This window comes from Melanerpes formicivorus, unplaced genomic scaffold (genome assembly GCF_026170545.1).
Source record: "Melanerpes formicivorus ecotype bairdi unplaced genomic scaffold, bMelFor1.0.p_v2 SCAF_3, whole genome shotgun sequence".
NCBI lineage: Eukaryota > Metazoa > Chordata > Aves > Piciformes > Picidae > Melanerpes > Melanerpes formicivorus.
The window spans coordinates 14392206-14417501 of NW_027142355.1; the positions used below are offsets into that span (position 1 = coordinate 14392206).

The following is a 25296-nucleotide window of genomic DNA, read 5'->3' on the forward strand; positions in this document are numbered from 1 at the left end:
GGGTTGTTCTGATAGCAACAGCATCTTAATTGAATTGTCTGAGAAGAAAACCCCCAATTTTTCTTATGTGCTTATATTGCAGCTCAATCAGTCCCTAAATTGCTTTAATGTATTTTACAACAAATGGTCATCCTGGTGCAGCTGCAAGCACAACATGCTCCAGTGGGTAGGAATGAGAAGTAGAAAATGGGTGATTTGGCTGGAGTGCTTTAATCAGGTTATGCTTCTCAGCATGAACCTTTAGCGTTGGTTTGTGTGACAAAGTTTTATTGGGTCAACAACAACAATAAAGAAAAATGAAGATCTTCATCAGTAAAGACTACACTTTAAAATACTGAGTATATTTATTATGCTCTAAGGCTATACCTACATGCAGTTCTAAAATGTTTTTCCTTTGCTGAAGCAGAAGTTATAAATGTAGTCAGGACACCAAAATGGAGGACATTTAAATTTTTTCACATAAAAGTAGAAATAACATGATCTTGCTGGCTTGTCATGTTTTGACATTGCCAAAACGTCCATCACCAGGCAAGAACATTTCTCAGTATTTTCCAGTAGGAAGGCCCGAGGTGCCCCGAAGAAGTCTGCTGCTGTACTGCGGGGTGGGGGGACCCCTCTTCCCCCCAGGACATATTGAACCACCCGTGTCCCGGATTCCCTACAGTGTTGCTTACTGCCACCCAAAAGGAACCCCCGGCCCATTAAAGCACCGACGGGCGGGCAGCACTGCCGCCTTTCAGCTTCGCGTGTGACCCTGGTACATTAAGTGTGGATATATAGATGATATAGACATAGACCAATATAGATATAGCTGTGTGTATGCACACTGGGGCAGCAGTACCCGGTCACGGCTCCGCGATCGGCCTGTCACCTGCTCCGACCGACCGCCCCGCCATCTTCCCAACTCCCGGTGTTTACCACAGTAGCGGCGCCGCCCGCGGCTCGGCCCCACGGGGAGCCCCTTCGCCCCATCTCGATTACTGCCACCACGGGCAGCCCCCGGGGCACTTTCTACGGCTTCTGTATTCCCACCCAAGGAGGGAACCCTTTTCCCTTGGGCATTTCAGTGGGACGCTTCGCGAGGAGGCGACAATCCCCAGTCCCCCAGTCCTCCTCCGCTATGGGCCACCGGGCGCGGGCCACGCAGCGCTGGCGAGACTACAGGTCCCGACATGCCGCAGGGCCGACGGATGTCTCCGGGCCCCGAAGCTGTAGACACCCACCACGGCCCCATTGTATTCCAGCCAGGGGAAACCGCACTTCGCTCTGCCCTCCTCCCTCCCCCGCCTTCCAAGTGGTCCCTTCCAGTGCTCCATTGGGCGCCCTTCAGAACGACCCATCCATGGGAAAAGGGAGGGATCAGCAGAGTGGGGAAAGACAAAGTTCTCCCTCGAGGCTGGTCTAACTGGTGATTAGCGTGCACAGCCACCAATAGGACAAGGCCGCCGTCAGAGGAGCCAGTGGGTGTGAGGCAGAGCCGGTTCCCGCGGAGGGGTGGGTGTCGGAGAAGCGGGATCCGCGCCTGCGCGGGGGTAGGAGGTGGGGACTTCGTCGTGTCCCTGTGTCGGCAGCAGCGTCCGGGAAGGGTCGGGCGGAGGGAGGGGAGGATGGAGCGGACGGCCGAACGGCTGTGAGTGGGGTGGGGAGCCGCGGCGCGCTAGCAGGCCGCGGGGCAGGCCCCGAGCGTGGGAGAGAGGAGGCGAGGCAGGGGAAGCAGCCGGGTGACGGGCTCGTGCGGCACAGGGGGCTCGAGGCGGAGAGCGGCTGGCCGGCCGGGGCTGTGGCTCCCGCTCCGCAGAGCGGGCGGCGGGGCAGGATGAGCCAGGAGGAGATCCTGAGGAGATTCATTAAGCGAGTCCAGGCCATGAAGGACACGGACCACAATGGGGAAGACAACTTCGCCAGTGACTTCATGGTGAGGGGCGGCGGCGCGGCAGGGGGGTGCGAGCAGGGCTCATGCCTCCCCTCAGGGCGGGGGTGGGGTAGTCCCGCCAGGGGGGTGTCGTGGTGCCGCGCTGCCCCCACAGCCCCTTCCCCTGCGCCTAAGCGGGCATCAGGGGCACCATCGCTTCCCCGGGAATGACCTGCTATTGTGTAGCCCCGAAGCTCTGTCGTTTCTCCTGTGCCCCCCACCACTTTTTGAGTTCCGCGAGGTGGAGGTAGCCGCCTTAATTTGCCCTTCTTCCTGCCTCCTTCGTCCAGGAAGGTTTGTCACCGCAGCCCCCTGTCCCTGCCCTACTCAGCTCCTGAAGAGATGATAGGTGATCGGCTGTTGCAATATTAAATGGGAGCCTCCTCACCGCCCCCCCCCCCCCCCCCCCCCCTCCGCCCCTCCTTCCTTCCCTGAGCAGATAAAGGGGACAGAGGCGGCTCAGGGAGGGCTGTTAGCGCTTCCTCTCCCTTACAGCCCCTTTTCTGGCGGAGTTGCCATGTATAATGTCATCTGGGGATAATAGAGCGCTCCTTCCTTCCTTTACCCTTTATTTGCCCCTGTAGCCGCTTGCTTGAGATTTCTCTTCTTTCCGAGGAGGTGTGTTAAATATATAGAATAGTCCTTGGAGGAATATTCATCTTCTCCAACATCTCCCTTTGCTCCCCATCCCCCATCGCAGCCCTGCCTGTATCCCTCGTCCTTTCTTCCTTCCAGACCAGTTCACCCTCAGCCTTTGGTTAACGTGTGTGCTGGAGAAGAGTTTATTGGAGACCTAACTCTTTTCCTGGTTTGTTTTAGCTTTTTAATCGGGCTGTTAAAATGTTTGAGGAGGTTTATCTTTTGAATAAATGGTCTGAGCTGTGAACAATAATCTTGATTGGGCAGATGCCACTGACACTTTTCAATGCTTAAATACTTAATATCAAAATCCAGTGTGACCCACAGGAGAACTGAAGATGGCTGGGTTAGCGACCTACATGTACGCGTGTCTTTATCTTATTTTACTGTCTGGTGCTATTAAGAATCAAAACCACATCGTTTGCCCTTTAAGCTGTCAGTCCTTGCTGGTGATTTGGAAATAACAAAAAAAAAGAATACAAATCTCAATGTAAGTGACACGTCAGGGATGGCCTGAAACGTGGGGAGGAGACCGCAGATGTTGCGCAAAGTGGAGGGGCGTTGGGAGTGCTGGCAGGTCCAGGGGTGGAAGAGGAAGTGCAGTGGACTTCGGGAAGTAACAAGTTCATCCAGGGTGGGGTGGGAACCCGTGGGAAATCGGCCACGCTCTTTGAGCAGGATTTTGCAAGTACTGGAAGTATGCTGCTGAAACATCTGAGTGTGTGGGAAAGGAAGAGAGAAATATGTAAAATGAGTAGCATTGGGGGACACTTCTGTTTGCTGAATAGAGCATCTTCACAGGAGAATCTGAAGGTTAAATATTTTGACAGAACTGCTTTGTTTAGTGATTGTTTTATTAAACACACATTGAGGTCTTGCACTGATACGTCTGTCTTGTTCATGTAAACTATGTGTACTTCACAGAAAGGGTGGCCTAGATGAGTGGAAAATGCAGGAGTTTTTAATAGCCTTTACGCTGAATACTTTGTACTAGATCTTATAACGCAGTTTTGCCATTTCATGTCTGATAAGTAGCTTGATGTTTTAGCCTTGTGATAGTTGAATGGTATGCAATAGTTTTGTCATCCTTTCTCCTAAGCAGTAGCACACCTCTGAACAGAAAAATAGCTTTTGTTTCAATTTCTCTGTTTTGCAGCATTTGCTTTTACAGCTTTCAACAATATAGTCAGTAAGCTTTCCTATTACTTTCACAGAGCAGCAAGGAAAGAGATTGCTGCTAAAAAACCAGGGAAATAGGGTTGTAGGAACTAACTGGTGAGGCATTCAAAGAGGAAGATGTATTAGCTGAAACAGAGTGAAGTGCTTTGGAAAGAATTGAATGCAGAATTCCTTTTGTTCTCTGAACACTTTCAAACTTTGTAATTTTTTTGCATAATAAATTATAGGAAAACCAGGAAACTAGGCTGCTGATCTTTGGCCTTAATAGATTAGTCTCAATATTCACATCCATGTAGTAAGGCATATTTAAAGTAGTACGGCAACAAGAATCAGAATTACTGATTTATGGTTTGGGTTTTTTCACTAAGAATACGTTGGGGTATTCACTTTGGGTTTTTGGATGTCTTTTATGTTTTTTTTATGAAACCATGCTTAAATGTGCTTCGAAATTATTGAAAAGGGAGTAAAAACCTTGAGTATTCTATTTTCTTTAAGATTTAGTAGAGATATTTTGAGGAGTGGAGGAGGGAGGAAGTTGTATTTTCTCACTTAAGTGCAGGATGTAGTGTTGCTGCTAAGCAGTGGGAAATTTGTGGAATAGGAATTGCCGTTACTCATCACTTCATTTCCAAGTCAGAATGGAATCTAAAAATAGGAATCGAACAGAGGGTGAATGCAATTGAAAACAATTCTTTATTTCCACATCTTTATTGCCTTTGAATGTGTTGAGTAATAGGCTCACAGAATTGTATTTCGATCCTGAGTGAATGAACTAAAAGTATTTGATAGGCTGGAGCCAGGGAGCACTGGAAGAGAGGGTCAAGAAGCTAGAATTGTACGTAGGTAGACTGATTAGCATGGCTAGACATAACTGGAAGTCCATAGTGTAGCTGACTGAGGCTGCTATCTAATAATGCTATTGACACGCCTGAGAACATGTTCCACTCGGTAGAAGGAAAGTTGATGTGTTATTTCTGGTTGCTCCCCCCAACTTTACTTATAGGATGAATTGTATCATCTGGGTAATAATAGCAAGGTTGTTACTGGAAATCAAATTTATTTAGTTTAATTAGTATGCGCTGGAAAGTAAGCAGGAGTTATTAGTAGATCACTTCAATACTGTGGGTGTGCCCAATTAGGTTTAAATGAGGTGGATAGTTCAAAACAGCATAGCTTGCTTGTGTGTTTTGCCAATAAGCATGTCTGCAGATACAGCAAATGTGCTTTTTTCCTAGAATAATGCAGGTCAGGATTTTACTAGTATAATTACATCCAAGAGTGTGCTTTTTCCTTGTTTTCTGCTGATATTGTTATTTAGGCAAAAGGAAGTATAGATTGCTTCCTCGTGGTGTCTCATGTTGTACAAATACAACCAGCCTGATCTAGATTCTGATTTTATATAATGAACATATGTCTTGCATCAAACAAGGGTTGGAAGTCAAAGCTTCATATGAAGGTAAAGAGTTTGCCTGGGGTCTAAATTTCAGAGGAAAAAAACCCAAACCACCTAAAATAGTTTTTCCTGATTTTTATTTAATGTATCCGCAAGTAACATTTTGTTTTCCTACGCAATAACCTCAGCAAAAGCATTCTGATACTCTAGTTTCTGTTTGATGCTGACTGCAGTTATTATAGCAGAACTGAGAACTGCTCTAAAGCTTTACCTTAAAAATAATTTGCTATGTTTCAAATATTTTATGGTATATGACAATCTTGCTTAATCTTTGGGTTATATCTGGCTAGTCTGTTGTCTTGGAACACAGAAAGGCTGAAAGTGTTTGGGGTTTTTGCAGTGGGTACTGTGTAGGGGACCCTTGGCAGTCACCTGGAGGTAGCCCTATCAAAACGACCCTGTCTTAGATGATCAGTCTAAGTAGCACTTTTTTTTTAATGACTTTGCAAGGACTTACTAAGTACTTACTTCTGGTCTCAGGTCTTTTTATACCTTACCATTCACTCAGAGGACACTGCTAACAACTGCAATGGAATACTGTGTATCTGTGTTCTGTTTAAATCCATCTAAGATGAAACTCTCAAGTTTGGAGATAGTAAAAACTTTGTGTGTGCGCTTTTCTAAAGTGTGAAAGTGAGTTCAAATGTCTCCTTGATTTGAAACAAGCAAAAAGGCAGTTTCTGTGCTTTTAACCTTGATAGTTTTATTTTCAGAATTTTTAAGTACTTCTACCTCATTGTTCTCTGAAAATCCTATTTAAAAAAAAGGTGAGGTGGAAGGATAAAGGCATAAAAGCTAAGCATATGGCTTGAAACATAAGCTCGCAACTTAATGCTTTATCATGTTAAGTGTTTTTTGAAGAGAAATATTTTCATCTCTAAGGCTAAGCTAGGAAAAATGCTTTGGTGGAATCAACTAGTTTTTTGATACTTAAAAAAAGGATTTAATTGGTGTAAATACAGATTTGCATTAAATTCTTGTGAATTGTGGGCTTTTGAACAAACATCAACAGTTCTGAACATTTCTGTTCACCTAGATGTGACAGAATAATTGCCTTGATCTGTAGGTATGTTGTGCAGATGATCTGTTATAAGAAGCTCTGCTTTTAGAGGTGCGTTGATAGCTCATAGACAAATGTCACTCTAGATGCCCTTAGAGTCTTTTTATAACTTCAGGGTGAAAAATGGGTCTGCTACTACTCATCTTCCATATTATGCTTTAGTTTGAACCTTAATGGTTTTGTGGTTTTTGTGGTGTTTATTTGCTTGTGCGGATTTTTAAGTCATCTTTCCATTAGCTACATTTCAGCTAGGTGCTGTTAATTTTACTGGGGGTGGGGTGTGTCTGTGTATATCACAGACCAGTGATTACTTCCTGTGAGCAGTGACAGTCATCCAGGCCATTCAAAAAGCTTCACTTACACAGACAACATGTGGTTGGAGCACTATGACTGAATAATAATTTCAGTAACCATTCACTTCAGAAGCTTCTGAAATTTTGTGAAATGCTGTTCTTAAAATGTTACACAAGAAATGCAACTTTCTGTGAACAACTCCTCATTTAAGATATGCAGCTTTTTTGTCCCCTTTGAGGAAATGAGTGCTGTTCCTGTGTTTCAAAGATGCCATTATCAATTACCATAGAGGCAGCTGAATACAACCAAAAAGCTGCTATAGTGACTCTGGGGTATGAGAACTTGAGAACTTTGCCTGAAATTATACTAGTTCTTTCAGGCAAATGAAACTAAAACAAGTCAGTTAGGCAATGATCTGGCTTGTGTCAAATAGCTTCTGTGGCAGTAAGTGCTCTTGGCTCATTCTCTGAAGACAGCCAGTATGTAAGTCTACTGTCCTTATGGAGAAAAGGGTTGTCTACTGATTTTGATGAGTTCTAGAGAATTGTTGCAGAGGACCAAATGTTGATTTTTCAACTTGCTTCTCATGGCATGCTACATTTATTCCAAATAATTTAAATGGCACGCCAAATACATCTTTCACTTTTATTCTGATCTCAGTTCTACAGTGCCTTTTGCTGTGCTGTATATAGTTATATGTACCTATCTGTATGTATATACAGATACCTATATATAGATATCTCATGTGGATGTAGTTCCTCAACTCTTGACCCTGGTCTACAGCTTTGTACATATATGTATACTTGGAAATATAGGCAGTTATATGTATATCCAGGTATGTATAGATCTGGATGTATGTCTATGTACTACTCTGCACATGTGTGGCTGATTGCTATGGTAAGAATTAATTGTTTCTCAGAGTGTACATAATTTAACTTAAAGCTGTAGCAGCTTCAGAATATTTCCCCTTGATATTATTACAGCTAAATAGAAGCCATCAGCTCTGCAAGTAGGGAAGCTTACTCTGAATATCTGCTTATCTAATATCTGTATGTCTGTTAATAGTAAGTGCAAAAATACTCTGAAGCTTTTTAAATTAATTTTAAAGCCATTAATTTGTAATAAACAGAAAACCTGTTTGGTTTTCATCACTGTTACTGTTTTAGGACATATGGATTTTGTGTTGTGTACCACTGCAGGTCTACACTAATATGCATACAGGAAATTTTGACAGCAAGCAAATAGTGATGGACTTGGTTAATGTTGGGAAAAGATGAGGCTAGTAGCAGTACCTTGAGTATCTGTTTGTAGAACTGAAATCAGAAGCTAGATGGCATTTTTCTTCATGGTATTATATAACAGCTTTCACTGAGGGAGAGGCATCAGTACTAAAGGTCAGATATGGAACTGAGTACAGCATAAGTTAATTGGGTAGTGCAGGAGCTCTTTGTGCCATTAGGAAGTGCAGTGTTTGCATCCTGGTGCTTTCCTTGGAATGCTGTGCTCCACAGTTGCTACAGTTACACCAGCGCAGGCTCAGAGAACTCAGCTGTGCCTGCTTGCCCTAAATGAAGTATGGATGTGCATTTCTGCTTCTGTTAACTAGCATGTGAATGTTGCAAAGAGATTAAGCTCTTGCTCTCCTGCTTCATCTGGGGAAAAAACCCAACACACACCAAACTTGACAAGATAAACTTAAATCATGAATTATTTGTTTGAATTTGAACAGTCTTGATGTGTCAATGAAGAGTTTTTGATCCAGAACCAGGTGCCCCAGAAAGCAGCTGTATTGTTAATAGTACTGTCTTAAATCCTTCTGTATCTTTGAGAAACAAAGCTGTCTTCAGACCCAATACTGCTGAGACCCTGGAAGTGCAAAGCTAGTAGCTGTACTAAGTAAGCTGAGCATGCAGCGGCAAGGTAAGAAAGGAGTTGTGAAAGAAGAGCAGAGTGAAGTATGTCAGACCTCAGGAACGTTGTTCTTGTCTGAGAAGTGTTCTAAAGAATCTTTGAATACTGCTGTTGGGATGGAAAGGCACTGTGGGGTTTGCATAGGAAAGCTAGTGCTTGTATCTCTGAGGGCTGTGTTCTAGCTACCCTTTTGCCATCAACTTTAGAAGGAAAAAATTCTTCCACTGCTAAAAAGATGAAGCGTAGAAATAAGTTTCCCAAAAGCTACCAGATAGAGGTATAAACGGATGACCTAGTTTGACCAAATTCTGCCCTCTATCTATCCTTTTACAAACTGGTACTTTTAATTATTTTAAAAGGTGCTTTTATTGGTGGTAATTGATTTATGGGAAGACTTAAAGGCAATATTGCTCTAATGGAAGCGTTGTGAAAGAAAAGCCTTGAAGAATTGAATTATCGGCTGTTCAAAGTAGCAAGCTTCTGTAGCCAGTTGCTTCAATAGGGAGAAATATCTAGCTATTGTAAGAGTGCTGAAGCTGTGAATGATGTTGCTTGATAGGCTAGACATGTCATTAAGAACAAAAGCAAATAAAGGTCTATGTTACATTCTTTCAGATTTCTAGAAGGAAGCACCAGTAATTCTGACAGTTAATTCTGAGCCCCCTTAGTCCAATAAAAATAATTGAATTACCTGGTGTTAGGAATGTGCCAAGGGCAGCTACATTAATAAACTGAAAGTTGTAAGTGCTATATGGTTCAGTTGGCATGTTCAGTTTTTAATTTGCCATGATCTGAAGAAATCCTGACAGTTGTTAAGCGTCATAAGTGCATCCATGTAATTTAGGTGCCTTTCTATTTTGAGGAAAGGCATAATCTTATGTTGGAGAGCAGACTTTGATTCTTAAACATTATTGAAATAGAATAGTTTTAGTTGTGTGAGTGGTGGTGTTTAAAGTCATGGGTTGTAAAGCATCAGTCTCTAAGGAGAGGTTAACTTAGTTAAAACCATATAGCTTTAGAGAGCATATGCACTACTTCAATCTCTGTTACAGTTACAGTACTGAACTTGTCTGTCTGTTTTAAACTTTTTTACATTAACTTTCTTCATTTGTAGTCTTGTAAGTCATAGCTGGTTTTGTTTGTTTTTCTAAGGTCAGAATACAGTCATGTCCTCTTGAACAATTTTGCATATTGCTGCATCTGTCTTGCTGTCTTGTCATTCTTACTGCCTCATGTGGATGACATCTGCTTTTTTGTTTTTCATCTGAAAATACACAGATGTTTTGTAGTCCTCATGATCACAGCAAGAACAGCTTCTACGTGGGTCAGGGAGATGGGAAACAGTTTTTTCTCTGGTTCTTAAGAGGTAGACGATCATCTTTCATCTGTGCAGCTGGGCTACAATGGGAACAAGGGGCCAAGGCTTTCTTCTTGACGGCTCATAAAGGACAATCAAGGGGAGACTGAAAAGAATGTGGTAATGAGTGGCATTGCCTTATCTTCCTGTTTTTTTTCCGAGATTGGGCAGTTAGCACCTCTGCTATGATTGCTATCTTTCATATCCATGTCTTGTTCTGAGCTGGGTGTCTCTTTAGACAAGGTTCTAGTTTATGCGGATTTTGTCTGGACTGATGGGCATCATTCCCAGTCACTTGCCAGATTTGAGAGTTTCTAGAATTTTCATATTGTTTTCTATTGTTTATTTTTTTAAAAGATGGTTTTCACTTATGTTAGCATGGCATTATTTTTATTCCTCTGGTAGTTCTTGGAGGACACAGCTACCTTTGAGGGAATGCAGTTGTTAATTCAAAGGATGCTACATGGGTTTCATGTCTGTAAGAGTTGAAGGGACTTGCCGGTGTAGATTAAGCATAATGTTGAAACAACTGATTGCTGTGGGAGCTGCATGGTTCTTGAGAAGACTGAATGGTGTTCTACTCTGTCCTAAATGTTTCACTTTTTTGACTGTATTTGGCTCTCTAATGTGTAACCCTGTGGTGGAATAGTGTGGTGTTTTAGTTTGGTTTGTTTTTTTTTCCTCAAGGCACTCAGTGTTCTGTTAGCACATGTGGTGCTTGGATAGAACTTTCTACTTCGATGTATTTTCTTAGTGGTTTAGTTGTCCAATATTTGCAAAGTCTTACTGCACAGCATTGAGAAATTGATTAACATGAAAAGCAGAAGAGAAGAAAACAAACTACATGAATAGTGCACTGCATTTAGTCTATAGATAGGTTGCATTTGTAAGTTGATGACTAGCTGCTGTGTGAGTGAGTGAAATCAATCATGGGGATGCCTCATTTGTAGATATATTATGTCTGAATTTTTGCGGTGCAGAGCTGTTGTTGTTGTTGGGTTGGGTTTTGTGTTTGTTTGTTTACTGCTACTTTTCTGGTTGAAGAAAATAAGTCTTAATTATTTCTTTATTTTAAAATTGAATCTTTGCCTTCCTGCATGGGAAGCAGGATTAGGACTGAAAGCTATGCTTCCATTATTAGTTACTCCCTCATGTATATTCTGACAATTTTAGCAAATAGGTAATTGTTAAATTAAATGAAAGCAGTTGTCCAGTAGGAGTACCCAAGGGAATCATTTATCCTAAAATAAAGCTGGGAAATGAACCACTGTTCTGGAGGGAAGGGCATATGTAGGTTAGTTTAACTGCTTCAAAACCCTGAGAATTCTCACAGAAATTAGTGTATTATAAATTGCCTATAGGGCAGCAGCCCTATTGCACAAAATGCTGAAGAATATAATCTCTTTAGATATAGTATGGGTCTCCCCAGGTAGCTAGAAGCTTTTGACAATTTCTTGCAAGTTTTCCATTTTTAGTAGTATAAGTGATTACCCAAAGCCACACTGATTTATTTTTTTACTTTAATTTTTTTTTTTAACTTATTTCCTGTAAGGTCGCAGACATGTAACTTACATTGTTTCCTTTAACAGCTTTTTGCTGTAAAACTGGAACACGGGAGCTTTGCACTTAAAGCTTTAGTCATGAGTCTGTTTTTTTGAAACTGAATGGCCTGAAGTGAGTTGTCATTAAGCTGAATGTTAAACCATGCAGTCACAAATCAATTGCAACCCTTGTTTTCCTTATAAACAATAGAACCTTTCTAAAGGCTTTTCCACAGAACTGTGGTGGGGATTGCTTTGATGTTCAGTGGTAACATTGTTCCATTTGCTTCTTCAATTGTCGATGTATTTTCTTAATATTTTGGTTAAGATGATGACATTTGAGTTTACATTTCTTTATGTTTTAGAATTTGCAGGTTTCATTTTGACTGTATTTAGGATGTTGACTTCCTATTTTTGCTGTTTGGAAAAACAGGTAGAAAAACATGAAAACTGGTGGAGAGATGCCTAGTTGTCTGTCTTTTAAATTACAGAAATGTATTGCCCGAAGTCAGTGATTTAAATTGAGAGACTGATAACACTAGGAAAAAACCCTGTCCTGAAGTCAGCAAGCTATTGCCATAAATCTATGTATAAAGTGTGATTTCTTAAAGGGAAATAATAGTTACTTCTAAAATGCCTGTTAATTCCACAAGTAATTCTAGTATGGAATAGTCTGAGTGAGAGCTTGCATGCCGTAACCTCTATGTTAGTAAGCATTTTTGGTGCAGAGCTGTAGTAATGTGTCTTTCTGGCAGAGTATTTTAAAAACCATTAGCACTGTTTAAATAGGTGATTGTGTGAAAATGAAGCCAGCATCCTGTTCGTACAGTTTTATAATAGGCTTCCCTTCCTGAATTCGTAGAAAAAAATACTCTGGTGAAGTAAGGTAGTATGATCATCCGGTGAAGAATGTATGTGAATGTAAAAACCTCACTGATGGTATTTTTAGCTTTAATTGGTGAAGATAACTTCCAGACATACTAGGTGTACAATCAGGCCAGGATGTGTGTCCAAGTGAGAAAAGTATCAGTGAAATAGAAATTGAATTCAGTGCAGGGATGTAATTAAGTAGTGAGCTGATTTATTTCTAGAGAGTCAGTACCATTCAACTATAAGTGACCATAATTTTAGTCAACTAAGGGATTTTACAGGGTGTGTCAGCAAGTCACTGAAATTGACATTAGTAAAACAATGCAAAAATTAGTTCCTTCTGTTCTTGCATTTCAGTGCCATGTCCTTCAGATTTTTAAAGGCCATTATATTATCACTTTAAAACCTCCAGAACTTGATCTTGAGGTCTGGAGTTCCCTGAATCATGTACTGATGGTGTAGACTTTCAGATACTGTTCCTTGCATGCTATTCCGAGACAAGTGATAACAACACAGCACTACTTGGAAGATTTGTGTCATTTTTAGTTTTCCTTTCCCTGTTAACGGATTCTTGCTACTGTGCTATTGGAATTCAGTATGTATTGGTAACAAGTGAGAACATGAAATGTTTTGTTTGTAGGAATGTAGCTTACGCCGACTTCTTATGCTTGAGCTGAAGATCTATTTGAGTAGAGACCACAACTGTCTTACCTTCCTGTGGTAGGTCAGCTGAATGTGTTTATGATTGTGCGGAAAGTTATGTACATAAACCCTTTCAAATTTATAGAATGGACTTGAGAAATGCCTCCAGAAAAAAAGCTGGGGAACTTTGTGCAAATTGTGTTGTGAATTTTAAGGGTATCTGAAATGCTATGGAGGAAGGATATTTACAGAAGAGAGAAGAAACTCATGTGTGAGCTTCCTTTTGCATTCAAACTGCTTTCTTTTGTACTGTCTTTAGCTTGTTGGATCTAGCTTCTGGATATTGTATAAACAAACTACCCTTTAGGAATTCTTCATTTCTGTCAGTTGATAGTTAAATCATTACTACAAAGTGTCTCTTCCACTGGGCATAATACTTCTGTCAGATCTTACGCACATTGCAACCTGTATTTTTGATTCAATACGTATCAACTCTGATCTTTTTCATTTTATTGCTCTTTCTGTTGAGATTTTTTTTTTTAATTACCTCCCTTTTACTCCTGTGCTTATGCTACCTTATCCCTGTACTACAAAATTATTCCCTTATTTTTTTAAACCATCAGTTGTTTTTGGAAGATAGAGGCCATTACATGATGACTGGAAAACCATGTGAATAATTAAATACCTTTCTTCAACTTTGTCTTTGCCTTTTTTTTAGATAAGAACAAGCATTAATTTTATACAAGTTATTGTTGATTAAATGCAATGAAGGCAAGTGATTGTCTAGTGATTATCTTAAATTATTGTAAGCTGTGCAAACATTGGGTTGTTTTTTTTTTTTTTGATTGGTTGATTGGCTCAATTTTTGAGTTATAGGAGAGAAAATGGATTTAAAAAAAAATATTCTGTTTTGTTTGTTTCTTTTAATTCTATTATCAGAGTAGAACTGGCTGGTCTACCTGGGTCTGGTTTTAAATTCAGAACAGAATCATCTTAGCCACACATTTTATTGAATTTGTCTTCTAAAAGATAAATTGTTTGTGAATATTGTCTAACTCTGATAACAAACACTATTTTCATAAGTAAAAATCTTAGACATGTGTTAGCTGTAGACAATGGGACAAGATCCTGGGAAGACAAATAATGAGGCTTAACCAGAGTGGTTAAAAGCGACTGCAGGGATTAAAAAGGTTTCTTCAAAGCTGTTTTGAATGTAGTGAACTGTTTTCTCTGTATGTCTGAAAGTTGTACTTTTTTTGGTTTCTCTTTGGAAATGGTCTTTGTAAAACTCATCATACACACTGTTCCTTGTGAGTTTTCATACTGTGTTTGTTCATTTGACCAGAATTAATACTCCAGAGTTTGCAGTCGACTAGATTATATTGCTTAGGAATCAGTTTCCTCAAAAGAGGAACTGTGGTAGTGATCCATTGTATAAGCCTTTTTTTTTTTTTTGTTTTTAAGAGAATTCTGGAGGCCAAAGCCTGATGCCTGATTTTATTTTGACATAAATAGTGAGTCCGGACAGTTACAAGGAATGCAATCAGCATTCAGAAAACAGCAGCACACCTTGCAGTGTGGTCATGGTGCTATTTTCTAGTAAGCAGTGTACTTGAATTGCTTTCATATCATGTGCTATTCACCATGATACATCCATAAGAAGCACTTGTGTCCTGATAAGTCATTGTGATACTTCACTGTTTCTGTGAATTAATTTACTTTGGTTTTAAAGGATGTATTTCTGCATTTTTTATTTTAAAGCCAGGACATAGCAATCCTGTGTGTTTCGTCCTATTACTTGTCATGCAGTTACTGTCTCTTTAGAACAAACGTGTGTTCCTGTCTGGACTTATTAGCATTAATAGCTGTTCTGGTTCCCCAGTGGAATACTGATGCACAATGCTAGCAACTGGGAATGAGAAGAAGGTAGCCTTTAAGGGAATGCACAATGCAAGGATTAAAGAGGCCATTGCTTCAGAAAAATACTGCTATTCGGTAAAGTCAAACTGCTGCAGACATTGGGGTTAAGGTTAAACTTAACTGTTGTACTGAAAATAAATTGAGATCTTTTAAAGCTATTGATTTTTGTTTAGAATGCTGCCACTTCCATCAAAGGAAAATAAGATTGAAAACTTCATTTGTGCCCTACTTTTACAGAGTGCTTAAATACTTATCCTATCAGGGAGTGTGGGGAGTCCTGATATTTGGAAATGATCACTGTTTTTCTGTTGTCCAAACTACACGCAATATCTACCCTGTTTCCTAGCTCGAAATACTGCAATAGGCAGTCTTCCACATCTGAAGGAATGTAGAAGTTTGGTTTTTTTCTGACTAAAGGCATATGTGTCCATATTGAAAAGCAATTCATGTAGGTCGTGCTGCTGTTGACAGCCTTGAAAACTGTTAAGGTGTTCAGTGTGATATAGCCTCACTTGCCCAGGTGCTCTTTTTTATTCTTATATAAAAAATAAGAAACCCACATTTTGCTTCCTTTCAGGATTTCCTACCTTAGTTTGTAAAAGTTTTGATTCCATACTTTCTTACCTTTCTTTTGCCCCCAAGAGTGGCTTTGATAGGTCTGAGGAAGTAACTTTGGTAAGGCAACTTTTGTTTCCTTTATTTCATCTGCTTATTTCATCATTCTGCAGAGCCATGACTAGTGGTTTCACAAACTTGCATTTCCAAGATATGAAAATGTAATTAGGTGTACATTCTCCAATTTTAGATCTTCATGTTCAATACTTGGTAAAATGCAATAAAGTGTGACTTTTCTGGAGGGAGGTAAAAAAACATCTTGATGGAGGAGGCAGCAGGAGTTTCTTTGTGGTGATTACATTGCATTTCAGTCAGCTAAAATGGGAAGGTACTCTTTGTTTGAGTGCAGGTTAGCAGCCTTCTGGTTTTTCTGTGCATAACGTATGTTGAGCAATATACTGAGTTGAAAGAGTCAAAATGTGGAAGTGCAGCTTGTGCCAGGAACTGTCACCAGTATTTTACAAACAAGGCTTTTTGATAGGATCCACCTGCTCCCTCTTTTCTGATGTTTCCTCAGTTGGTTCTTACTAAGTCACCTTGTTAAATCTATGACTTCACTGAAATGGTTTCCAGTTTTCCAGAATTAGGATATGAATTTGACCACAACTGTATCTTTTAAATTTTTAAAAAAATATATTTGTAAACAGAGAAAAGATGAATACTTCATTTGTTGAGCACCTTTACTGTTCCTAGATGGGCCTGTATGGGTTGAATTCCATGTCAGTAGCAAGTTGCTGTACAGACAGCATTTGCTCTGATAAGAGGAAGAAATGGCAATAAAGGGGATTAATGACTTGGAAAATAAGGGAAATGGAATTGGAATGTACTACTGAGAGTTGAAAATCTGTTCTACTTGCTGCAATGGATAAGTGATTGCTTTGCAAAATCTCAATATATAAATAGCTGCTGTCATTGATATTAAATGTTTATTGCAAAATGGTAAAAACAGTCCAGCTAACCTTTGTCTGTCAGGGTGGATGTGTAATTTGGTTTTGGTGATAGCTCATTGTACCAGAAGTTGAGCAGTCTTATGTGAAGAAGCATGGGTCATACCAAACTTTAAAAAATCCCAAAGCTGGAGAAGTAAGAAAGTCCTCTATCCATATCTTACAATGATGTAGATAGTAAAAAAACTTGTTACCTTCTGTAATGTATGATGGGGAAGAAACAGATAGATAACAGTTTATGCACTTATGCCTCAAGTTAGAGGAAAGCTTCTTTTAAAATCTGAAGTGTACCATGGAATTGTATCCAAAGTGATTACCTAGGATCTGTTGGGTGTTTGGTTTTATTTTTTTTTTTCTAATTTCTTAATATGAGAAACTTGTGATTCCATCCCACTAATCCATTAGCGTGTATACCTTACAGTCTTTCAATGGCATCTAAGTATCAACCACTGAAGAAGTATGAGTGAGATTGTCTTATGCTGCCTGGAAAGGATCTCAAATTGCTACAAATATCATTAGGGGGTTTCTCTCTTTCTTTTTTTTTTTTTCTTTTTAGTGCTAGAATTTGATGCTCATGATTCAATAGGTATATTCATAACTGGGCAGAAAGATGACTAAGTGAATCTACAGATGAGTTATGTTGTTACTGAGCATACCTGTGTTTACCCAACCAGTAGTGTCAGCATGCTGGATGAAGAAGATACAGTGTATATAGGACAGGAAATGTCAGAGTTGGTATTTGGCCATGATGTTCCCATTATTGCCTTTATTTCTGTTGAAGGATCACTTGCTCATTAAAATAATAGAATTGTTAGGGTTGGAAGGGACCTCAAGGATTGCCTAGATCCAGCGCCCCTGCCATGGGCAGGGACACCTCACATGAGATCAGGTTGCTCAGAGACACATCCAGCCTGGCCTTAAAAACTTCCAGGAATGGGGTTTCTACCAGCTACCTGGGCAACCTGTTCCAGTGTCTCACCACCCTCATGGGGAAGAATTTCTTCCTAACTTTCAATCTGAATGTACCCGTTTCTATTTCTGTTCCATTCCCCGAGTCCTATCAGTACCTGACACCCTAAAAAGTTCCTCCCCAGCTTTCTTATAGGCCCCCTTCAGATACTGGAAGGCCACAATAGGGTCTCCTCAGAGCCTTCTCTCCTCCAGACTGAATAGCCCCAACTCTCTCAGTCTGTCTTCGTAGGAAAGGTTCTTCAGCCCTCTGATCATCTTTGTGGCCCTTCTCTGGACGTGTCCCAGCACATGGAAAGAGATTTTGGGAAAGAGATGGACCAGCAAACTCTCTATTCTTGTAGTGCATGTATGCACATGGGAAGTAAAATCTGGGGTTGTTTCTATATTGAGGACAGTTTTCTTGTTTTCTTCTTATTTACAGCATTAGAGTGAAAGGGCTAAAATTGTCTGGGACTTGCTCAGGGAAATAGGAGCTCGTTAGAAGACAGGCCCTTAAAAATAGCTTAGTTATAAAACAATGAACATTTGAAGTGATCATAACAACAACTGTGGTGTTTGGGACAAAAGCAATAATGTGAATGAGAGAAATTTTTTTTATATCCTTCCCAGACAGTGCAATACAATCAGCTGTACATGGTGCAAGAGGCATATTCTTAACTAGTGAGGAAAGTGGGTAAATTTTAGACTCCTATATCTTTAAAAGAATTTTTTTTTTTAATTCTGTAATCAAATCATGCATATACCTAGTCTAATGCTGTATTCTGACTTATGGTTACTGAGAGAGAATCACAGGATGTTAGATGTTGTAAGGGACCTCCAGCAAGTCCAACACTACTGCCAAAAGCAGGATCACCTAGGGTAGTTTGCACAGGAATGCATCCAGGTGGGTTTTGAAAGTCTTCACAGAGGGAGACTCCACAACCCCCTGGGCAGTCTTTCCAGGGCTCCATCACCCTCACTGTAAAGAAGTTTCTCTTCGTGTTGAGGTGAAGTCTTCAGTGTTCTAGTTTGCATCCATTATTCCTTGTCTTATTACTGTGCACCACCAAAAAGAGATTGGCACCCTCCCCTTGACATTCACCCCTCAGATATTTATAGGCATTGATCAGATCCCCTCTCAGTCTTCTGTTCTCAAGACTGAACAGCGCCAGGTCTCTCAGTCTCCCTTCATAAGGGAGATGCTCAAGTCCCCTAATCATCCTTGTGGCTCTCCTTTGGACCCCCTCCAGCAGATCCCTGTGGAGCGCAAAACTGGACACAATACTCCAGGTGTGGTCTCACCAGGGCAGAGTAGAGAGGGAGAAGAATCTCCCTAGACCTGCTCAACACACTTTTCTTGATGAACCCCGGGATACTATTGGCCCTCTTGGCCACAAAGACACATTGCTCTCTTATGGAGAACTTGCTGTCCAGTAGGACTCCAAGGCCTTTCTCCATGGAGCTGCTTTCCAGCAGGGCATGAGATGGAGCCATCCTCCCAGTTTCTTTCAGTGACAGGGTCCAAGTAGAAGATCCCAGACTGTGTATACAGTATGAGCAGGTGGACAGTGATATGCCACCAGGACCCATCACTGCTGTATAGGACAGTAGCAAGTACTGCTACCTGGCATGTTTAGACAGGCCCTCTGTTGCTTGCTTTGACTTTTTCAGCTCTGTATAATTTCCTTTCATTCAACTTCCTTCTTTTTCTTTTTTTCTTTTTTTTTTTTTTTTAAAGGTTCCTATTTCTAAAGGAAAAACTTGCGGTGAAATTTTCTTTTTTTAAATTTTTTTCCCCCCAGCCTTTTCCTGTCTGGCAAGGATACCAGGTATAAAGTATGCAGGAACTATAAATGGTTCTTTTGGAGCTGTGCCTTTAGCCAGATCTGGTGCTTGCTCAAATCTACTTCAGGGTGTTTTTCTTGCTGGGGGATCAAGACAGAGTGAGATTGTTTTACAGCAAATTAATCTGATATGTTTAAAAAAAGAAATCTGTGCATTGTGCCCCTCTGAAATTCTTAATTTATGCTTTTTCAGATTTGTAGCTTTCTCAGTCACCTCCACGTGGAAAAACCAGGTTTCTTGTGTGTGCTACAATTACTGTGATTACTTCCTTGATGGTATATGTCTTATACAGTCCTGAGGGCAGTAAAACAGATTACAACTTGGCTTACTTTTTTCTCGCTTTCCTTTTGATTGTATTTCTGTTGTTGTAATGCATGATGCTGCTTCCTCTCTGACATTGTCTTGCCCACCAACCAACCCTCCATAATGTGTAGGGGTGGCATTAGTTTCCAGGTGTGTGGTTCTGCTGTCCAGTTTAAGGACTGGTTTTATATTGCTACTGTCCTTTTATACTTGAATTTAGACACTCTTGAATTGGTCAGGCAGTTGGACTAGGTGATTTGTGTTGGGTCCCTTCCAACTGAAGTATTCTAAATCTATAGTTCATCTTACTGTCTAGATTTTTTGCATGTGACTAGAAACACCTACCCATTTCTTCCTGCAACAGGCACTTAATATGCCTGAACTTTGACTTCTCTGTCCTTTGCTTAGGGTGTGGTATTCTTATGCCTATCACAGGGGATTTCAGACTGTACTAAACTGCTTTATTCTCTTAATTTTGAGTCTAAGTCTCTTGGGGCCTGATTTGAATTCTGGTAAAGGTAAAGCTCATTCTTGTGTCTAGTGGGTTTTGGTTGTTGTTTGTGTTGTTTTGTCTGTCTTTTGTAATTTTTTGTTGCTTTTGTGGCTTGGGGTTGTTTTTTGTTTGTTTGTTCATTTGTTTGGTTTTTTGGTCTTAAAATGTTTTGTGTTGTGGGGGCATTTTACGGGATAGGAAACAAATTCCTTTATTTTGCAGCCTTTTTATCACCCATTTTCAACATGCCTTAATATCTATTGACCAATGTGCTGTAGTTTTAATCAGTGATGTTGTATGAAAGAGCTCTTGGTCTTTAAGCCTCTTACCTCAGTGGCTAAACTTTGTGTCTAGGACTGCCTGTTTGCTGTCTGATATCCACAAATGTTACACTTGCTGTCTGCTTCCGTTGTGGCCCAGGTGATGCTTTAGGAGAATTTCCTTCTTCTCAATTCACCTGATAACCAAGGACTAGTTAGAAAGGTTGGACCAGGTGATGCTTGAGGTCTCTTCCAACCTGGTATTCTATGATTCAGCTGCCTGCTTTTCGTTCCAAGATTTTTCTCTGCCCAAGAGGACACTGACATCTAGTGGATGGGTTCACAGGCACAGAGCAAGCAAACTGCTGCTTTAAGGCCACCTTTCTCCTAGACTTTTATCTATATTTTGCTTTCTTTAGATAGGGTTGTTTGGAACAAGAGTTTTAAGAAGGTAGCTTTATGTAGTCAAGTACTGCATGAAGAGGCAGATCTTCCAGCTTCTCGCTTCTCACTTCTCAGACAGTGCCTCTGAGTTGTGTTAAGTTCTGCATCTATCCCTCCAATGACACCTGAAGTCTAATAACACGTAGTGTTGCTTTGCAGCTCATCGTGGACATTGGCTAGTTTGACTGGCAACCAAGGAGCAGGGAAAGCTTTAACAAAAGCAGTTTTCCCAAGAATGTTCTTAATCAGGGAACAGAAACCAAACTTTCTGAAAATGTTCATCAGAATGTTAGTGTTACTTTCAGACAAAAAGAAAAGTTTCAGTGGAAGTCATAAAATTCACATTTCTTCATCAAAGTAAATAAATACTGTATAAAGCTTGATAGCTCAGTAGATAAGCACAGTGTGTTCTGCTGTTGGAGACAATGTGAATGAGTAAATTGTCATGCCTGTGAGTACCTTGCTACAAATGGTTTGATGTCTGTTGGTTTAAGTCATTCTGCACTAGTGTTTCTTAAACTATAACCTACTGGGTTTGGATTTTTGACCAGATAGTAACTTTCTAAATGAGGTTAAAACAAGAGACAGTTTTAAGGTACTTGAATTGTGACTTACAATAAGCCTTTTAGGCTCCATGTAACAGAGTCAGAGAAAGTGTAGACAGTGTGCAGAGTGTTAGACTTAATGTTTAGTGACAGACTTAAAAAATGACACTATTGCTTCCTTGGCTAGAAAAACGTCAACTTTCCCCCCCAAAAGATATTAACAGTGTTTTGCTGCTTACTGGTGTTCTTTGGTGATGGTGGAAAGTATCCTGAGCTTAAAAAATATCGCAACCAAAAACATGAACATAAAACCGAATTCACGTTTTGCATGAAATACCAGACAATCAAATGTAAGTGCTACTAACGCTTTTTCTGTGCTAAAGGATGGGGGCAATGGTTTGAAATTAGAGCAGGAGACATTTAGTTTGGACATCAGGAGGAAGCTCTTTACAATGAGAATGGTGAAATATTGGAACAGGTTGCCCAGGGATATGGTTGAGGCCCCACTCCAGGAGGCATTTAAGAACAGTCTTGATGCAGACGAGAGCAGCTCTAGTTGCAGGTGTCCGTGCAGGGGTGTTGGACAAGATGACCTTGAGGGTCTCTTCCAACCCAATGCCATTTTCTAATTTAGGCGATGCAAGCAATAGATAAAGTAGAATATGAATGTCTCTGTCCTCAGAGGAAAGTTTCAGAAATTTCAAGTTAAATCAGTTTTATCTTCAGGCCATGTATTTAAATAAAAGCATACAACCAATTTAAAAAGACAAATCAATGGGCCCATTAATTAAGGCAAACAAAATATTTTTATCTCCTGTCGGTCGATGAGAATTTATATTGCCTCATCTCTAGAAATTTCCCAGCATGCTGGAATCACTACTGAATGCAACTTATTTTTCTATAAATATCCCAAGTCTTTATTACCTTAGTGACTGCTTAGGTGATTTATGAGAATGTGCAGGTGTGTTTCCTTCATTGGCAGCTTCTGGTGTACACCCATATTTGGCATTTGTTAAGTTTCATTTCTTTTTCCCCCTGGACATCTGCCTGCTTGCTTTATGTTTCATGCTCAGCTTCCCCTTGTTGGTCATGCTCTAGCTTTGTCATCTAATGTCTGTTAGCGTGCTCTACTCTTCATGAAGGAAAATGCCTGATTGGGCTGGAAGATTCTTGCCTCGCCTGAATTCTTGTAAAAATTCACATACTCTTCTGAATTGGCACCAGATCAAATACTGATTTGAAGCTCAGATTGGAACAGCTTCTTTTCCCAAGAAAGGAAGTGGAGTCTTATTACTGTGTCACTTATTCCACTTAGATGAGAATTATAGATAAAAATCTTGAGACAGGATCTGAAGGTGTTCCCCTGTTTCTGAAATACCTGGCAGTAAATCCATCATCCAGAACCTGGGGGTGTTGAATGAAGTTGTTTGTATTTCAGACAGAAAAAAATACAACAAGGGTTTTATTATTCACCAAACAAACTATTGACTTCTGCATTCTGGATTGTAAATACTCAACTTCTGAAAGTGATGACAGTTGAGAGTTATTTAACATTTATTATCAGCTTAATTGACAAGGCACTTGCCTCAACCAGATGAAGTTTGCCAGCTGACTTCGGTACCTTTTTATTTGTTGAAATTTGGCACTGCAAGACTGTATTTCACAATGACCTGTGTGACAAACTAAACCTGCAGGGTACAAACATCATTGACTGGCTACTTCAGGAGCCTTTATGTTATTGAATGTGTGCTTTGTGTGAAGTAAACATTTCTCTGCTCTTCAAGAGAATTACATAAGTAATTACACTACAAATACAATAAAGGCAAAACAGCTACAAACAAACTGTTTGGAAATTGAAGTTCAACTTGCAGTTTTGGTGTATGGAAGGCAATAAAATGTATCTGAAGGCTTTATTTTAGAAGAATCAGGGATTTTTGTTCTCAGTGCTGGTTTTAAAAGAGTGTTTGCTACTTGACCTTTTAGTTTGATGGATGCTTTAATGAGTCTTCGTAATTAAAATTTTCTTGTAAACCTTCACAATCTACAACGGTTAGGCTTAAGAGCCATTGGATCCTAGAATGCACTGTGTTGGAACAGACCGCTAGAGGGCATCTAGTCCAGTCCTCTTGCAGACAACAGGGACATCCCCAACTGGATCAAGTTGCTTAGAGCCCCATCAAGCCTGACTTCGAAAGTCTCCAAGGATAGAGACTGCACCGTCTCCCTGGGCAACCTGTTCCAGTGTTCCACCACCCTCACACTAAAGAAATTCTTCCTAAGGTCCAGTCTGAATCTACCCTTATCTAGTTTAAAAACATTGCCCCTCACCCTAGTGCTATGTGCCTTTGGAAACAGTCCCTCCCAAGCTTTTTTGTAGGTTCTCCTCAGGTACCTGCTGGCCAGGTTTCTTTTGATGCAGCCCAGAATGAAAGATCACTTCCAAAAAAAAATAAAAAATTAAGCAGTTAATTGAACAAAATTAATAAAGAAAAACATTTTCTCTGAGTGGTAGTACTATAAGGTCATAGAAAATTCTGTGCATATACCTATATTACTTTTGTGTAAGATAGCTGCATATGATATAGCATGTGCGGAGAGGGGTTTAAGGATTTCAATTCAGCTTTTATCCGTTTTATATCCAACTATTGAATGTTCAGCCTTTAAAACAAAGACCTTCATGGAGAGAACTAATCTAAAATCACACTTGTGAATAACATAGAATCTAGAGCTGTTGTTTCTATGCTGGTCATTGCTGCTTTGGTTTTATTTGAGTAGTTGCTTTATAACATTCTTCTGGAATTATGAGACTTATGTTGGCCATTGCATGCTCTGTTTTATCTCTTTTTGAAACCAGAATTATCATAACCTTGTTGAAAAGTACATGCTTTGAACTCATGGGGACACAGATGTTAGACAAAAATTGACAGGCATTCCAAATACAGACAATTATGAATCAAATATTCTTTGCCTGTCCATAATCATTGTGCTGGTTATTAGCTAAAGCTATTACAGCTGAAGTCTTTAATGGGGCTACATCTTTCTGCCTCTTAAAATGCTATTGAACTCCATCATAAATAGCCTCTTTATAACTACAACATTCCTTGGCCTCCAGAAACAGCCTCAGAGAAGGGGTAAAAATAGTTGTAAGCATGTTTTCTCCGGTTTGTAGAAATGTATTTTCTATTTGAACCCTTCTCTTTCCCTCTACATCCCCTTCTATGTTCCCTGTGTATGTGTTACTGTGCAGAAGTACTGATTCAGTTCTTGCCAAAAGCAGGGCTTCCTTCATGTTTGTGTCTGTGGGTTTCAGAGGGGCAATGGGATTCTACTTGCCAGTTACGAAGTAACATAACTAGATTAGTGTTATTCTCACTTTGCCTGGTCAGTGCTTTTGGGTCTAAACTACTAAAAGACTCTGATACTGACTTTCTGTACAAGGTTCAAGCTTACTGAGGAAAGAAGACTTCTGGGGAAAAATAAACCTGGCATATTTTTATTGGAATTGTTTGTGTGTCCCACATCAGCATATTCAACACTGAACTCATGTCATCACACAGCCATTCCAGTGTCCGCTGAAGGTTATTACATAACTGAAAGGAACAGCACCTTTGAATTCCAGAGGGTTGGACTCAACCCCAAATTTCAGTTGCAGTGTTTCTTGACTGCACAAATAGCTATGCTTCTTACACAGAGCATTTTTTGGGCTCTAGCTTTTTAGCTTGAAGTAAATTTTGGTGAAAAGCTTGCAGGGCACAACCCTTCTTTCAGGAAAATCAGCGAGCCATAGCTGTTAAAAACCCTGACATCTTTTAGAAAGGCAGGGCATAACAGCCACAGCAGACCTTTTTTGGGGGGAAGGGAATGGATATTTTTTAAAAGGCTTTGTTTATAGCAGCTTTGGTAGCAGGGGATCAACAGGTAGAAAATTCTAGTTTACTTCTGTTGGCATGAAAGCTTGGTGTTTCCTGTTTCACTTGTGATGCCTTTCCCTCCCCTCCCTCCCTAGTATGAATCGGGCTGAAAACAAGCACTGACTTCAAGGAAATGTGTTCCAAGGCATGGGAAAAGAGGAAGAATTTTGCATCTTGTGAAGGAAGAGGGAGAACTTTGGTTGT

General features: G+C 40.2%; 1 protein-coding gene across 1 annotated transcript in view; it reads left to right on the forward strand.

The window, feature by feature from the left end:
* The first annotated feature begins 1558 nt into the window (after nucleotides 1-1558).
* Nucleotides 1559-25296, forward strand: part of PTPN12 (protein tyrosine phosphatase non-receptor type 12) — a 63643-nt gene continuing 39905 nt past the window's right edge. Inside the window, exon 1 of the mRNA XM_068167435.1 lies at nucleotides 1559-1915. Within this exon, the coding sequence (XP_068023536.1) occupies nucleotides 1817-1915 (99 nt within the window). The 5' untranslated portion in view covers nucleotides 1559-1816. The remainder of the gene's footprint in view (nucleotides 1916-25296) is intronic.